Raw genomic sequence first — 17,644 nt, 5'->3', positions numbered from 1 at the left:
CAGAGGACGGGTTAGGCCAAGCCCAGGGCACGCTCATAACCGGGTCAGCAGTGTTAACGGAACTGATCTGACACAGCCTTAATTCCGAAAATACTGAACCAGCACAACGCTACCACCAGCCTCTCATTGTAAGAGATGCATCAACTCTGGCCCTCCCTCAGTGACTGACAGCGAGACAACACCTTTTCCCACTGCACAAACATACGTTTCTTGAGATTCCCTGTCATACAACCAAAGGCAAGGCGCTTTAATTAGCTCACATCCCTCGTTAACTAAGCTCCTAATGCCTCCTGACAGGGCCTGATGGCCGGCAACCCGCGGCCGCCCACAGCCGGGCGTCCCCAGCCTGGCTCCTCAGGGCCCGATGGCCGGCCGGCAGGTGCCTGCTGGGACAGTTTTGTGTTACGGGCTGGCGAGTGATCCCTGCGGGACTGCCGGCTGTTTTCACATCCACAGAAGGCAGTCAAAAGTCCACAGCATGAACTTGGAATGACCCCAATTGCAGAGTCACTGGCGGGTTCATCTGGAGGACAACGGCGCTTTATTAAACAACTAATACTCTTAACAGATAATCCCCCCCCCACCCCCCTCCGCTTTAACTCTTGCCAAGCTTTAAGGTCTTCCTGTTTGTTTGTGTTTTGGGAACGGAATTATTTTGCCATCGCCTCCTCCTTAAAAAAAAAACCCCAAACCCTCCGGATTCTGAGAACCTGAGGCAAAAACCTGAGTCCGGTTGGTGGAGCTGACGCAGCACAAGGCACTGGCACTGTGGCAGATTGTTTTTAATCACCATCTTGACCAGCCCTGCTGCTGCCTGCATACAGGGCTATGCTGTATTGTTTGTTTTACTGTTTGGTTTTATGTACTACCTGCTCCAGAGGAAACCTCATGTAAGGCCATTCCCCTCAGCCCGCCACCCCTTCTGCACACCCGGATTGGTAACACTGATAGCAACCACCTGTATTACAGCACACAGACCTGAGGATCTGCTCAGGACACACAAGTGTTGTCTTCCCTCCTCAGGGATGCACGCCCAGGGAATTTCAAGTCTAAATCTCTATTTAACATATCGTACACAAAACCTCCTGTGTGCTGCTCCCCATTCAAACACACAGCAGGAGGTGTAGCCTGCCTCGTGTCAGGACTGAAGTGTGAGCTTCAAACCCACACCCCATTTTTTTCCTTCAGATTCTAACTGTGCCATTCGACACAACACACTGGCTATTTAACACCTGTAGGCTCAGACCACAGTGCCTTCTGTCTATATGATAAACACATTCATTTCTAATTTCACAGTTTGCACCTCCAGCAACATTTCACGTATCACAGTTTGAACTCTCCTTTGTTCACTTCAAAACTGTATTTCACTTTTTGAGAACATTCTTGGGAGCAAAGCTCTGGTCAGCAACACATGGCAGCCTGAGCAGGCTCACCCACACTTTGCCCAAGCTGCTGTGTACAAGAAATGCTGAATTTGGCCTGAATGATGAAGAGCCCTTCCCATGGAACATGACTTCCAAATTCTCATTTCTGATCCTTTGCCTTTCAATTCTCCCCAAATCTCTTTCAGAAGATACTGATACCAGATGTTCTGCACGTAAGAGGTGGCACTTCCCATGGCTTCTGATTGTTGTGATTCGGCCATAAATCCTGCTGTCTTTTGGAACAGTTGGGAAATGGGTAAAAGGCCTCATCCATAAAACAGCCCCAGAACTGAAAGTTTCTGCCTGGGAATTACATTTACTTTCCATCACAGATTCTCACAATTCACACATCCTCATTCAGATTCCCACTGCTTAGCACTTGAATCTCTGCTACAGCCTGAGACCGAAACACAGGCTGAACTGAAGCTGAGCTGCAGTGCCACCTGGATGTGTTACCTGGGCAATACTGGGGCAGATGGGAGGAGAACAACCTTCATCTGAAATGAATCAGAACAAAAAGAGGGCACTAAAACCAATCAAACAAGAAAACCCACCCAGTGTTACCTTTCGGCTGAACCACCTACAGCCGTGGCTACTAATTCCCACCATTTCAATATCCAGACCACTCTGTAAAGGACAACCATCAGCTTTCACAGAGTAAAACTCAAAATCCATAAAGGTAACCAAAAAGACAACAAACACTTCACAGGAGAGCCATACACCTGCTTGAGTGGATCCAGAGGTAGAACAGGTTGCCCAGCGAGGTGCCCAAGGTTGGAAGTGACCACAGCTGGGCTGGATGGGGCCTGGAACTGCTGGGGTCACCAGTTCAGACAGTAACTCTGTGTTCAGTATTCCATTCTAACTGAAACACCTCAGAAACAGGAACAGCTTAGGATTTAGAACCATCATGCCTGAAGGGGAAATGAAGTGTGAATGCCAAGAATTCAGGACATTTCTACGCATATGGCAACTATAGAAGGCTTCATTCAGAGGGAATGAAATTCCCTCAGGTGTCTATATTTAGGATCAAAGAACTTTTTAAAATACAGAACTCAGAGTCTCCAAGGGATAAAATCTACAGAACTCTCTGTAGTGAACTTTACTTAACCTACGGTTTTGTGCCAACTTAAATACACTGCAGCTCTTCACTTGAAAGAAGGCATTACCCACTGTGTGCTCTGAAATGCATGGAAAAGCCATTACAGGGGTAAGCAACAGAACTATAAAATACAAAAGCAATAAAATGACAAAACCAGATACAGCCCAAATAGCTTCCTTTTCAATTCAGTCAAGCAGTGTTAGGTTTAAAGCGATGACTACAGTATTTAGGTTTAGTTTCCATTCACATCTTAAAATCCAGTATAGAGTTTTACTGAAGACACTTTGAAGTCAGGTACCCAGAAGAACCACCAGCACGGAGATCTCTCTCACAAGCAGGGGAGAGGCTGGGCTATCTGCCTACATCAGTCACCAGCCGCACTGCACGAGCTGTAGAAGATGAGGACCTCTATGGCACAGCTGAACCAGGTGGAAACGCGTGTGGGGAAAGAGCATTTTAATGACCATTTCCCTATAGACAGCACCAAGAGAGCAAGGTGAAATGGATCTATTGTTTCAGTGGTGTTTTTCTTCAGTAATAGGAATTGTTTTCCCCTCTATCTTGTTCATAACAAGATCAGAACATAACGTGACAGAACATGATCACAAGGCATGCTAATGGTAGAGCAGGAAGCAATGCTCTACTTTGTGCCACACACATATATGGTGCCATAAGGTGCATCTGCATTGCATGGAGACGACTGTGAAACCTTAGGCAGATTTAATGCCTACGAGCAGCAGAAGACACACAGAAGAAATCATCCCGATTATTTGAGCCTTCTTTATGACCATCTTCCATGCAGCAAAGGTAACACTGGAAGGAGGACTAATTGAGGAAAGAACAAATATATAATCGCTATAGAAAGATTTTTAGAAAGCAAGAGCATGAGCCTTGTACCTCACACACTTTGGAAGTATGAAGGAAAGAGAAAAAAAATACCTGGCAAGACAAACTGCCCACGGGCTGATTTTCAAAGGTGTAAATGGGAAGTGAGCATTCAGGTTCTGGTGAATTTCGAGAGGAGTTCAGCATCCAACCACCCCCTGCCTTTGAAAACGTTCTTTCAGAAACCCCTCGGTTACAAATGACTGCAAAGTTCAAAGAGTGACCTTGCCCTTGTGGGAAACGTAGGAAGGCTCGTGCCTTTTAAAATAAGATTTATGAGTCCGTTGCTGCAGATGTGATTGCAGTGAGGAAACAACCCTTTATAGAAAGGAAACTCTAAAGAAACATTCTCTATTGGGTGGAGTGGATGGGTCACAAGAGATGAGAGCTGTGAGGAGGAAGCACGGACACGAGCACTGGCGCAGATGGATGCTGCCTTACAGAAGCTCAGTGAGGATCCTTCCCAACGGCGTGGATAAGCTGTATCTGTCGTGCTGACACTAACAACACGTGCACTTCAAGACATCTGAACCACATGCTTAAAGTGCTCTGCAGTGAATCTCAAAAGAGATGGGAATGGGATTAAGATAGGAGTGTTGGCAGCAGTACTTTAAGTCACTGTAAAGGGTCTAACAGGGCAATGCAGGGAACGAAGCAACTGTTCTAGATAGCGTTTCTATCACCTTCCTCGCAGTTCAGCTGTCTGTGCCCACAGCCACGCACCTGGTGATGGATGGGGGATCTCTATGGCAGTTCAGCCAGGTCTGAAAATATCCCTCTGGAGTTGTGTGTGATTATGGATATACTACCTCTTGCCTTTCTAATCTTCTGAATTACCTTTTCCCACCAATGCAGGAAAAAGAAGTACAAGTAAGATTCACAAGTAAGCTCAGTAGGCTGTGAAAGGACAACCGCTCTTATCCTTATTTAACAGAAGGGAGGAAAAAAAAGAGAGACTCTTATCATCAATTACCCCCATTTGGGAATTCTGGAAGGACATTTTACTTTATCTCCCAGTTTCCCTGAATATAATTTTCATTAAAACACCTTCAGAAATTACAGCAATATCAGGAAAGCTGGACTGAACAAGCAAAGAGGCACACATGCACACCTTCCAGTGTGCCAGGGCAACACCGAGAGGTTTCCTTCCGTTTCAGCTGTTACCAAACCATTCTCCCAACCCCAACTCCCAAAATCTCTCTCTTCTCCATTATTACGTCCACAAAAAACCTCTGGAAAACACAAGGTTTTCTGTTACTGTTGTGTACTGTATGGTACACATTGCTGGAAAAGGCAGATTTTGAGTGCCAGTTTCATCTGGCTGTTTCAACCGCTGCATGCTTTAATGCCACCTACCTGCAAATACACCAAAGTACCACTAACCAGCTGTTACAACTCACTATCACAGAAAGCACTTTTGATCCCTTCTGACCAAATCTGATTTAGGTCTCTTTGCCACATCTCCCTCACGACACCGTCCTTCTCCTTACACACAGACTTCCCACGTTCAGGAACTACAATACTATGGAAATGACATTTAATAATAAGCCCTCAAGTCAAGAAGACATTATTCCAGTGCTACCCACCAACATATGTTTGTTTGCTCAGTATCAAGCACCATACAGACCAGGACCAAAATAATTTCCTATTTTTGGCTCCTGTGTTCTCTGAGGCACCAGAGCAGTTATTTTCAATTAACAACATGATAGAATAGTGTTCTCTCAGTCATTACCTGGAAGCACAAAAGAATGTTCACTGTGCCCCAACCCTGGCATTAAGCTAAAGGCATAGCAATCTAAAACCTCTTACTCTGTAGCTATGTGGCACAGCAAAAGAAAAGTAATCAAAGTGTTTGCAGATCTATTTGTGCCTCAGTTGAATCAGTTCCCAAAAATAGAATCAACAATTCTCCTTTCTACTGAGTAATGCTTTAAGTACTCCAATTCCCATAGAGCTTTAGTTTGGGTGACCAACGTAAAACGCCTCAGTTCATGTGCACACAGGAGATGATGCCACATCTGAACCAGAGACCTAAAATGTTGTTAATTCCTGCATTCAATCTGAAAAACAAATGGACATCCCTGGCACACTGCTTCTTGCAGGGTTACCAGCACCCTGAAACACACGTGTCAGCATTCCAAAAGAGCAACATTCCAAATGCAACTTTTTACAGAACAAACAGCATAGAAAGCCATCTATTTGAAGGTGGTCAATAATTCTGTTCTACTTGTTCCCTATTTTTAGCAAACTTTATTATGGTGATTATTACCTTTGCAGCTGAATTGGATACTCCATGTGTGACGTTTCTTATGAGGCCACCAACATTGCCATACTTTATAAGTCCAGTGACGCCTTCTGAAACATCATTCAGCAGGCCCATAGGGTTGCCCAGGAAATCCACAGAACCTAGAATCCTTGCTGCCTGACTGAGCAGCTCCTGTAAAAGCAACAGAAAGGTTGAAATATTTTCATGTTAACACCAGCAAGGTTGATTAAAAATGCAGGAACGCTCTAAAATAACACACAAGTATCAGTAAGAACAAGAATGGCTTCGTCTTAAAGCACAGTGTCTACATTATCATGGTACTTTCATAACCAAGAGTTCCCCCAACCCTCACTAGAGAGCTCATCCACCAGGAGAACTTCAGCCTTCCCCACACCAAAATCACTCACCTCTTGGAAGTGTTTCAGAATGTCATTAATGATAAATTCCTGAGTTTCATATGGATGGACCCTAGTGAAAGGATCCAGATTAATCACAGCATCTTCAAATCGGATTAGAGGAAATCCCAGCGTGCTTTTCAATGCCTAATTAAATAAAAGATATTGCTATTTAATTTTTTTCCCTCTACTTCTCATTCACAGCACTCAAATGAATTAATCTTTAAATGAGTTACAAGCCAAAAGCTTATCTGCTAGAGTAGTTTACCACTGCCATATAGATGCTTTGATTCAGAGGGCAATCACTCTACAAACCTTTTACTTGCACAATATGAACTTTTTTTTAATTAATGAACATTCATTCAGTAATTAGACAGTGGACACCTCTCAAGATGTAAGCAGCCTCCTACACTTGACATTCATACTCAAAACAAAACGTGTTGAAGGCTCCCATGTTCAGCACTTCTCTTTAACTGTTCTAATGGTCAATTAAACTACACCCTGTATGATACAGACAAAAACTGGGTGTTGCTGAAGTCCTACGAATGGATTAATTGTCAGGATGAGCTGGAATAGCAATCTTAACTTCCTGCAGGATTAAGGCCTGTTTCATGACTCGGTGAACTCAGATTCTTCAACCAGCTTTTTCAGTTATCATCAGGGAAGAAAATGAAGACAGTAATTAGCCCACGGGCCACCTGTACCCAGTACAGTCTGTAGGTCGGGTGGTTGGACTAGATCCTGAAGGTCCTTCCCAACTATTCTGCTCTAGATTGCTTCAGCTCAGCTCCTTATAACAACATGTGCACAGTCACCAACATCAGGAAATCTGAAGAAGGCAAGAAGCCTGATACTTGTGCTGTATTTCCCTACAGTAGCCATCAAATCACACTCAGTAGCAACACGAGTTTTTCTGCCATCTGCAGGTAATTAAGGTAAATTACAGTCCGATTTACGTTTCCAAGAAAGGACCTATTTATTTTTTTAGTAAATGGATGACTAACTGGAGTAGCCCTCATTATTCACTTTGGTAGGAAGTAATTTCCTGTTTAATACCAGATATTACATAAGGCAACTTTGTTAACAGTGGTCTCTAATAAAAATAATCTGTCTACCTCCACATTAGCAGACTGCCATGCCCACGCCTTCCAGAAACATTAGAAGGAGTCAGAAAAACCTCTACAAAGGTTCTACTGTGATTGTTCTCTCCCTCCTCCCCTGAAGAACTGAATGAACACCTTCTGTGGCAGTTAACATACAGAATACATCATCTCCTCGTGGGGAAGCACATTCTCCGAGTGCTCTGCCTTACCTTGAGGTCCAAAGGCAGCTTGTTGGAAGTGAAGACACTCAACTTGATTTGAGGCACACTGATTTTTAGATTTTCAAAGTAGTATCGCTTCTGTCCTCCACCTTTTTCAACCACCTTCTCATGGAGGTTTTCATCATACTTTTCAACTTCTACACCCAGACAAAACACAGGAATTACAATAGATTGAACATATATGCAATTATGGAAGCATACTCTGTAAGGAGTTACAGGTTCCTCTACATAAATAAAACATGCAATTGTTAGGGTAGGCAGCAAAATTACTCATGCCTTGTGACACAAACTTGACCTCTAAGGTTTAAGAATCCTACGCACCTGCATCTCTAAAGCCTGAATGTATTTGTAGTTAGATACAATTAAAGTCACCTAAATGCATGGTTTAAGCTCCTAATCTTGCTTTGAATGTGTCTGTCATCATATAGAAGCAACTGTTTCCTTCCTACTGCACAGTCATGACCTTACAGCATTTTGCTCTCTGTTTTCTTTATCTTTCCTTATTTGACCAATTATCAGTACGTTGTACAAAACAAGCAATGCTGATACTTTCAATCATCACTACTGAACAGAGAAAACACCCATAGAGAAGACACTGAACAGGCTGGACAACTGAACACATTGAACATAAATGACAAAAAAAGATACTGTTTGAATCTTGGATGACATCAGTATGAGCAGATAAACTACAAAGACTGTACAGAAAGTAAGCAAACAAACAGAAAAAGAATTGGAGTAAAGTTAAACAAGAACAGACTTGTAAACAGTGTAAGAAATTCAATATCTTTATTTTTGTATTCTTCACTGCAAAAGCTGAGTCTTTAAGTTAGATGAATCCAGCTACACAAGCTTAAAATGAACACTAAACTCATTCCCATGGAGGTATGGCTCAGCCACTGCACACTGCACAATGCCAGTTACTGGATCATTGCTTGCACACTTTAACAAGCACAGCACACATGAACAGCTTGGGGCCATGGAGAAATGAGCCTTCCAGCTCTGCCCAGCAGGGCCAGTCTCCAAGCAGCTGAGAGCTCACCAGGTATTCTGAACTTCATTCATATGCAAAGATCATTACAGACTGTAAAAGCAGTGCTGGTAATTTCATGCCATACCTGATTCAGACTGAGCATAGCCAAAGAAACTCAACAGCTTCAGAAGCAACTTCTCCTCAATTTGAACTGTGAACTTTCGAGCAGTGATCATCAGATGCTAAACAGATAAACAAGTCTCAGTTTGCAGTATTAGCACTTGGGGTACAATCTGTGCAAGCCATTGAATAGGACAATATGTTCTATTTAACAGTATTTTCAATGGAATGGAACTGTGTTAACATTTCCACCTTCAAAAATGCCTTTGGTAGCTTCCTTCACTTGAATTCACCTACAACTGCAGATGGTTGGATTTTTTTTGTTGTTGAAATGTACCCTATACTAACACTTCAGAATGTGATGCTAAACTGGATTCCAACAGTGAAACAAGCTGGTTTTCAAGTGTCAAAATACACACTTGGAGATTCCAAGTGGTTTTGATAACCACATATTTTGCCCTCACAAAACTCCAGTTGGTGGATAAAATTCCCAACAACGCCAATTGCTGCAGTACATAAAGCAGAGCTCATGCTGCAGGATGACACCTTACCAGGGGGATGGCAGCATCTCGTGTAAAGTCGTCAAAAATGTGGCACAGACCCTTGGCTTCACTACACAATACCTACCAGTTCTGAAGAGAGTAACTGGCTTGAGAAATAAAGTGATGGACATTTACAGTGATCTCACTAATCTTTGCTTATTTTTTTAAATCCTGTTCATCACTGCACTGCAGCTTCAAACCTATGAACATGAGAATGTGGACTGAGTGCTTCAGACCTCATTGAACAAATGGTTTCACTCAGGTTGCTAGTAAAAATTAAGAACAGGTGAATCATTTAACCAGACTGAAATAGGCACAGCATAAAGGTTCAAAAAGGCTGTGGTTTACCTTGTATATATCAGTCAGTGCATTCTTACTGGGGAACTTCATGGCATTCACTTGCACTGCAGGAGCAGTTTCCATGGGCTCATTTTCACTCATCCGTGGTGTCAGGAAGAGCATAAAAGGCTGCGTGGTGCCAATGAGCTGGTTGTCCACCTACAGCATGGAACAGACAGGCAAGAAAATAAGAATAAGTGACAACAAGCAGCAAAACCAAGCTTCTTTAACTCAGGAGTATCCACTTCTTATTGAGTCTACAAGAGCACGTACACTCCTTGAAGGAAATCTTGCACAGCAGGAATAGAATTCCAATGACTCAGTAGAAGGTATCACAGTGCTCAGTTTAGTTTGCTCATTCCGAATTTGAAAGATTGAACTGCAAACAAAGGCAAAACTTTGAAGTCAGAATCAAAATCTGCTTGGAAAACAAACAGTTAAGAGGTTTCTGTGCCTCATACTGTGATACTCTGCATCAGGACTCCTGTTTTCAGTGGATGATTTTTCATCACATAGTATCAAAATAAAAAAAATCTAACTTACCAAACAATTAGAAATTAATACCATGGAGCAAATACATCATCATATAAACTATCAGTAAGCAGAGGACAATGAAAGATCAAAACTGATGCTAAGGAAAACTTCTGATGTTAAGGAGTTGAAATCTCATTAAGAGATCCAAACATTTCCCAGCATTCCAGAAGACCCACAAACAAATATATTTGTTTCATAACAACAAATACCTGCACATCCTGCACGCTGAGCTCTAGCACCTGACTCGTTGACATCTGTGTGTAGTGAACATTAATTCTTGTGAGGCTTGCAAATATTAGCTCTTCAGGGACTTTGTTGACTAGTGACAATCCTATTCCGCCTTCCAATTTCACAAGCACCTGCAAAAAGAGTTTTGGAAGAAGGAAAAAAACCTTGAAAAAATCCTTGCGGTGGTGAATATATACTTCAAAGAAGTTTTATTTTAGAGTTACCTCCTGAGCTGCTGAACAGGTCATTAATGATTAATTCCTAAAGAGATCACAGACTTACAAACCCAGCATTTAAGAATAAGGAGTTTTAGCAGGAAAAAGCACACGTTCATAGCAAGAGGTTCTCATGGGCAAAAGGGAACAGCAGAGCGAAAATGAACCAAACCAAAACTTCACCACACAACCTTGAAGAAATAGAAAACTAAGAGAGAAAAAAAAAAAGAACAGAAAGATACAAATTGTAGCATCTTACTTCTAATTCTTGCTCCACGTTTGGATGTTTTAATTTGCGTAGATCTTGCTCTGTAATTGGAAATTCATCTCCTCCACCAGATAAACGATCATTTCTGCGTTGGTTAAAATCTGTTATCTAATAAAAACCAAAGCAAATTACTACTATGATCATTTTCCTATACAGAACTAACAGCTATTTCTAAGAATTTAGAGATGCAAGGCATAAAAGCACTTCAGTACAAGCAAATAATAAAACTAGACTCAGGCTAATGAAGGACTCTTACCTGCAGAACCCGAGTTGGCCCATCTGGGATGACTCGAACAGCCAGCACTCCTGAGCCTGGCCTCATCTTCTGGTTTATGAACTGCTGTTCTGGTGGAACTGACCCCAAAAGCTCAGTAGAAGTGTCTGGACCAAGAACAACTTCTGCTCCATCATGGAGACCTAATATTCCTCCCTTTGCCTGCATAAAGAAACAGAAGTCAAAAACAAAACAGAAAAAAAACAAGATGTGAGAGGTGGAACTTCAGCTAATGTTCATACACATTAATTTAAAGCGTGTTTTACTTCACCATCCAAAGAGAAGTAGTCTGAAACTCAGTCCCAGGTGAGGGAAATGACAAATTCCTTGCTCTTCAGAGGAACAATCCAGCAGTAATACTATTTAATACTACCACAGCTTCTGGTAACTTGCCTTTAATCAACCTGACAGCTAGAAGAAACAGCCACAATCAGAAATCATTCTCTCTTCATGCTCAGATCCTGAAGCTCTCAGATCATGATCCAACAATGGAAGTCCCTACTGAAATCATAGCCTGCACAGCAGATAACTGGAAAGGTGAACTCTGGATTACAGATGAGGAGGGATTTAAAATCCTCGTGGTGTTGGCCCCTTAATGCTGCAATGCAGGGCTTCTGGGCTCCTGCAAACTGAGAATTAACTTGCTATGGTGCATTAATTTGATCACAGAATTATCAATGCAACATCCAGAAATAATATATTCTGCCACAAACGTAGTTTGCTGTTTCAACAATATGCAGCATAATCTATTTAACTTTTGCTTGTAGGCAATGGGTAAAAATGGCTGAAGAATCTAAAAGTAGCAAAACTTCTTAACAAAATCTGACTCTAACCAGTGGTATTGGCTGACAGTGCAGCATTTTCAAATTGGTTCCACGAGAACATTGAGACTCTTATCTATCATTATACTGATAATTTTCAACAATCATACACTATCATTTCTCTAATTATTTACTTTCAAATTAATAAAGCAAGATTTAATTCTTTTTAATTGATAAGAACTTTTGAACTACTGTTTAAAACACACGAGCTGTTTTGTAGGTCTGGTCACCTCTATAACCCAAACTTTGGACTCAGAACTTTGACTTCTCTTCAATAGCAAGCTCAAATTCCTGTTATCTATAAGAGAAAGAGTCAAAACAAGTTCAAAGTACAAGCAGTACTGACCTGGACAACCAGTCCATGAATACCACAGGTCAACTTCCCATCACGAAAACTCCACGTCTGGGTGGTGCTGCGCCGCCGATCAGGCTTCCTCAACATGAGGGGCTCATATCTGCCATGAAAGCACAACAAACCCACACTTAGAATCATCCCAACTTCCTGGTTTCATTGCTGTGTTCTGTTCATTTCCCTAATCTCACTTCTCAAGTGTTTTAACAAAAAGCTGCTGAAAAAAATATTCATTACGCCTTGATTTTTGAAGAATATGGATTATCTCAAAGTGACTGTGAAGCCTGTTCCCGACACCAGATAACATCCAGCTCATACAGGCCTTCACAATAACCACTTTCCTTACTCAGAAAACATCAGGTAAAGCACACTGTCAAGGACACTGTACACTCACTGCAAACTGTATTTGCAATACCTGTTATCTGTGACGGCTGCCAGACCAGCAATATCTAAAATCATACAAGACTCCACAGACCGAGAAGGTTTATGAGGGTTATGAGGAACAGAGGAGCCTTCGTGGCAAAGCATTCCTGTGCCAGTCATCCTCCAAAGCTGGGATCGTTTTCCTGGCTCCTGTTGCCAAAGAATTCAAGATTTCAATGAGTACAGCAATACAGAGCAAATACTACTGCTCTGTTTTCCTATCGAATGCTATAAATTATAACTAGCTTTACAAGGTACCATGATTACTTTTTTTTTTTTTTCCTTCTACCAGCATCTAATTTTATTTCATCACAGAGCAATAGCATTTCAATATAATCAAGCGTGTCTTGGTACCTTTTTTTTCAGGATAACTCGTTGTGTCTTTGGAGAAACATCAAGGACAAGCTCTGCATATGCAGCATCTCTGTTCGAAGCAACAGGTCTTACACTAGTCTCCTGTAAACTAGAACACCAAGAAATCATCAGCATGTTGAATTAGAGCAGCTGTGGCTTCTGTAGAACAAGACAAGGACATAAAAAATCAGGCAAGATATACAGAATCACAGAATGGCCCAGGTTGGAAGGGACCCCAAGGACCATGAGTCTCCAACCCCCTGTCACATGCAGGGCCACCAACCTCCACATTTCATACCAGACCAGGCTGCCCAGGGCCCCATCCAACCTGGCCTTGAACACCTCCAGGGATGGACGGGGCATCCACAGCCTCTCTGGGCAGCTGTTCCAGCACCTCACCACTCTCATAGGAAAGAACTTCCCCCTGACATCCAACCTCAATCTTCCCTCCCTCAACTTAAAACCATTTCCCCTTGTCCTGCTGTTATCTTTCAACCCTTTCCAAGAGTTGACTCCCCTCCTGTTTGCAGGCTCCCTTTAGGTACTGAAGGCTGCAATGAGGTCACCCCACAGCCTTCTTTTCTCCATGCTGAACAAGCCCAGCTCCCTCAGCCTGTCTTCATTGGGGAGGTGCTGCAGCCCCCTGATCATCTTTGTGGCTCCTCCGGACCCTCTCCAACAGCTCCCTGTCCTTCTTGTACTGGGGCTCCAGACCTTGACAACTCAGCCAGACAACTCCTGAATTTTGGCAACTCTTCTGCTAGCTGCTTGGGCTAGTTAACTGAATTTGAAATATTTACAGAAGGTATAAAATGGCAGTAAGAACAGCTTACAACACTATAAGCATCCAAAATACGTTAGTGTAATATCTAATGAATTACCCTGAGAAAGTATAGGCAGCAGCAATATAAATGAAGTTTTCATAATAAAGCTGTTTGCTGTCTTGGAAGTCATTCATGCTGCAGACGATCTCTGAGGAGCCTGCTCCCTTAACTGTCAGCATGACAAATGGTGGCAGGATGGGCTCATCCCATGCATAATCCAGGGAGGTCATGGGCTTCACCTCAGTGTACAGCCTTGGCTCGACAACACCGTGCTGATTAAAAACAATTGGGACCTGTAACAGTAATGAAAAAGCATTTACTTTCACACCAATTCTCCATCAGTTACATTTTTTGCTATCATTTATTCATTTTTCAGGCATTGATCACTGAAATGTGCTCTTGCTTTTCTTCCCACCCTCCATTTGAACCTCAAAGATAATCTCAAAGGGACCAGAAATAATCAGCTTTGCTTTTATCCATCATCTTCGGTTCAGAAACTCTTTAGTCCCACGGTAGCATCTCAAACCTTTCCAATTAAAATTAGGAGACGTGCCCAGTTTTATTGAGCAATTCAGTAACAAAAGCCAGAATAATAACCATTATCAAGAGCTGTGTCTCCTGTTCTAATCACAAGGCAGTCTGCAAGTTACTGTCCAATAAACAAAGCAAATTCTCTGATTTTTTACAGTCACTGATATGGAACTTGTTCTTCATCTCTCACACTCATTATCATCAGCTGATTCTCATTTTACACTGAGGAACCAACGTGTCTGAAAGAAGAGGGAAGCAAGAAAGTTTTGTGTTTGAATAAAGAAGTCCGAAGATAGAGAGAAAGGAAGTGGTATCAGTAGCCTGAATTCTTTCTGCGTGTTATCCAAGTGCTGAAAAGAACACAGAACAGATTATAAACTGCTGTCCTATTACAACCTTCCCATGATTATGATGCTCTTCCTCATATGGCTTTCTATAGACCAATGAAAGCTACAATACAGGCACTATTATTTGAACAAAACTGAAGAAAATTACTGATACACAAATACACATTGCTACAGACTTCCACTGTATTTTCTTACAGAAGCTAGACAGTTCCCTAGCTGAAATCTAAGATAATTCTTTCACTTTTTAGATTAAAAAACAGTAAGAAAAGAGAAGGTGATGGTTTTCTGCTCTTTTACCTTGGAAAAATTGTCTATGCGAAAAGGTGGTGGCAGCTGATCTGTGTCACTGAATGCAACGTGGTACGTGGCTCCCTGAAGAGTAATTTCTACCCTTAAGAAGTAGCATTTTCCCAGGGTGTCCCTGAACAAGAAAGAGCAAATGCAAGACAGATGGGTTTCTGACGGGCATTATTGCATCTCTGAGTGTTCAATGGTGGGCAAACGTCACCACCAAAAAAATGGAAGCACGTCACAAAATACTTGCATACAATAATTACCTCATATTAATATGGAACGAGTTATTTTTGTTGACTTCAAATCCCCCAGACCAAATGCAGTTTGGGACATCCATCAGTCTCACACATAACAGCTGATCATAGTCATTGCGTGGCCAGTGGAACACAACGCTGGAGCCAGGCAGCGTGGAGATGTAGCCATCAGGGTTGGATGTCCCCTGGTAATAGAAATCAGGACATAAATATCCTAAGGGCATGAAAAATACAATATTGATCCATACACCTCTCAAATACAAAGCAGCCTTCAAACCCATACACCTCTCACAGCAATTATTTTGGTAGGTGAATGCTCGAAATCAGAGTAACAAATTAAAAAGTCCTCGTAATCAAACTAGAATACTTTCAGGTATAACATCTGTATTCTTTGCAGTTAGAAGATGCTGCGCCTAACTCCAGGTGGAACAGAAATAAAGGCCCTTACCTGGCCTCTGGCAAATTCCCTCTGAACAAAGGCAAGCTTATAGCTGGACTTATTATCTAGAAGGTAACGGGGGGCAAATGTCACCATGCAGGTATCAATGTAACGCCCTCTGCCCTTCTTAACATCAATACCTGGTAACAGACACAAATTAAAAGAAATGCTGTTAATCACAAGGAAAAAAAAACCTAAAGAAAACTTTCAAACAACATTTAACAATTATTTTCAGGGAGTTTCTGAGATGTAGTTTCTGTCATGCCATCTGCTCCTGTGAAATATTAACAGGAAATGCAGTTTTATGCTACCTGTTACCCCCTGTATCTCAAGTAGAATTTAGAGATAATAAGCACTAAGGCTAAAAAAATCCTCTCTTCTCAAAAGACCAGAAAAAAATCAATGTAATTATTCCCCTTTTTAATACACAAAGCATATGGACACCTGAATATAATTAGAGATAGTGCTGAGGTGGGATTTCAGATGTACTTAGAAGTAGTGTACAGGGGGATAAAGAACCACAAAATGAAAGAACACTTTGTAAATACATTTACCAATACTTAAGGCCTAAATGCAAAAATAAAAATCACTGAAAACTGATTTTTAAGGAAACCAATTTCAGAATACAGAGGTGTGATTTGTTAGGATCCCTCTTGTCTAACACCTTTCTGCAGACCCTCACAAATCTTCAGCAAAACAAGTTTCCTTTCTGCAGCTCCACAGTGTCTCTCAAACACAGCACGTACCAATGTTGTAAATGAGGCCTGGTCGGTTTCCATGCTGGATCACCTTGAGGGCTCTGACGCCGCTACCGCCGTCCAAGGAGAAGCCCTGGCACCAGCCTGGCATGCCTTCAGGATGGATGCCTTTCCCAACCCGCATTGTACAGCTAAGGGTAAGAAGAAAACAGATTTAAAGAAAGGATCAGGTGGTGACAAGGAAAAAGTAGGTTTCCTCCTTGATGCCAGATAAAATAACTGACAAGTTTGCTGTCCAAAATCCTTCACCACACCTCTGCTGCACGCGGGCTTCCAAGTGACTGCTACCACTACTCAACAGGTGATCTTAGGAAAAAGCTTTCCCTGTTAGCTGCCATCTATACTAACATCCCAGCACACCATCCTCTGTCAATTACAGTCCTATTTAACAAGGTTCCTCCCCTCTGCTCCTCTCTCAGTGGAACTTACAAGTTGGGCTGTTCTTTATCAGCGTAACAGAACAGAAGTGGGCTGAGGCTTCTAGCAAGTTCATGCTCTTCAAACTGCCCTGCAGCATCTGTTTTGGCATTATCTTGTCTGAAGATGAGTGGCAATCCTTTAAGGAAACACAAAAAAATGAGTTATCAAATCATACTCTCACAAGAATTCAAGATAAGAATGGCAAAAGCTGCTCCCATTAAAGAACAGCCTAAAATTCTCCTGCTGGAATGTCAGCCATTAGTCTGCACACACTCCAATTCTGCATCCACAATCTCCCCCTGAGCTGCTGAAGGAGTAAAGCCATCATAGCTGTGAGCACGGAGTCTACAAGTGAAAAAGGATCTTGCAGCTCTGACAGCACCAGTGTAAGCTTCTTTAACTGCAACTTACTGTTGAAGATCTGATGCTTTCTGAAGGCATTTCAGCCTTTGAAAACCACATTGTTAACAGTCTAACCTATGCCAATTTGTTTGCAGCTACATAAGGACTACTAAATTATCTGTGTTTAAAGTCTGCAATAGAGCCACTGTAAGTTATCTGTTGTAACACTTACAACACCAACCACTGGCACTGTAGTATATTTCCTGCAATTTTAATTCCTCTGAAGGGGAATTTAAAAGCCCTGTTTAGAAAGCAAACCAAAACACTGCATGAAATCTTCATTTCCAAATTCCATCCTTGTATTTCTGAAAGAAGACGCTGTAAAACTCACCTGTTTTGTTGATCAACCAATATGGTGCTGAAATGAGTATCTTCAGAGAACCTTCTGCACGACACACAATCCTTATGGTCAAATTCAGCTGGCGTTTGTTGACATCATACAATCGCATCCTCACCATATAGTTTTGTGTCCCAGGAGGAATCAACAGCTCTTTACAGATTGGGAAGTTTTCTAGCCGTACTCCTGGGAATAAGCAAAC

General features: G+C 41.9%; 1 protein-coding gene across 3 annotated transcripts in view; it reads right to left on the bottom strand.

The window, feature by feature from the left end:
- The window catches only part of VPS13D (vacuolar protein sorting 13 homolog D), an 87,956-nt gene that overhangs the window by 28,485 nt on the left and 41,827 nt on the right, over window positions 1-17,644 (bottom strand). For all 3 annotated transcript variants that reach the window (XM_042831608.1, XM_042831609.1, XM_042831610.1), the window contains exons 47-64: window positions 17,437-17,628; window positions 16,713-16,839; window positions 16,272-16,414; window positions 15,535-15,665; window positions 15,096-15,271; window positions 14,836-14,959; window positions 13,718-13,953; window positions 12,837-12,945; window positions 12,475-12,632; window positions 12,054-12,162; window positions 10,869-11,048; window positions 10,604-10,720; window positions 10,111-10,260; window positions 9,377-9,526; window positions 8,512-8,608; window positions 7,385-7,533; window positions 6,085-6,219; window positions 5,681-5,848 (exon numbers count right to left, since the gene is read on the bottom strand). In XM_042831608.1, the coding sequence (XP_042687542.1) occupies window positions 5,681-5,848; window positions 6,085-6,219; window positions 7,385-7,533; window positions 8,512-8,608; window positions 9,377-9,526; window positions 10,111-10,260; window positions 10,604-10,720; window positions 10,869-11,048; window positions 12,054-12,162; window positions 12,475-12,632; window positions 12,837-12,945; window positions 13,718-13,953; window positions 14,836-14,959; window positions 15,096-15,271; window positions 15,535-15,665; window positions 16,272-16,414; window positions 16,713-16,839; window positions 17,437-17,628 (2,651 nt within the window). The remainder of the gene's footprint in view (window positions 1-5,680; window positions 5,849-6,084; window positions 6,220-7,384; window positions 7,534-8,511; window positions 8,609-9,376; window positions 9,527-10,110; window positions 10,261-10,603; window positions 10,721-10,868; window positions 11,049-12,053; window positions 12,163-12,474; window positions 12,633-12,836; window positions 12,946-13,717; window positions 13,954-14,835; window positions 14,960-15,095; window positions 15,272-15,534; window positions 15,666-16,271; window positions 16,415-16,712; window positions 16,840-17,436; window positions 17,629-17,644) is intronic.

Source organism: Centrocercus urophasianus, unplaced genomic scaffold (assembly GCF_019232065.1).
Source record: "Centrocercus urophasianus isolate 14NV4802_14NV808 unplaced genomic scaffold, USGS_Curo_1.0 seq_36, whole genome shotgun sequence".
Taxonomy (NCBI): domain Eukaryota; kingdom Metazoa; phylum Chordata; class Aves; order Galliformes; family Phasianidae; genus Centrocercus; species Centrocercus urophasianus.
The sequence above is the reverse complement of the archived record's forward strand: the minus strand, read 5'-3'. Positions and strand labels throughout refer to the sequence as shown.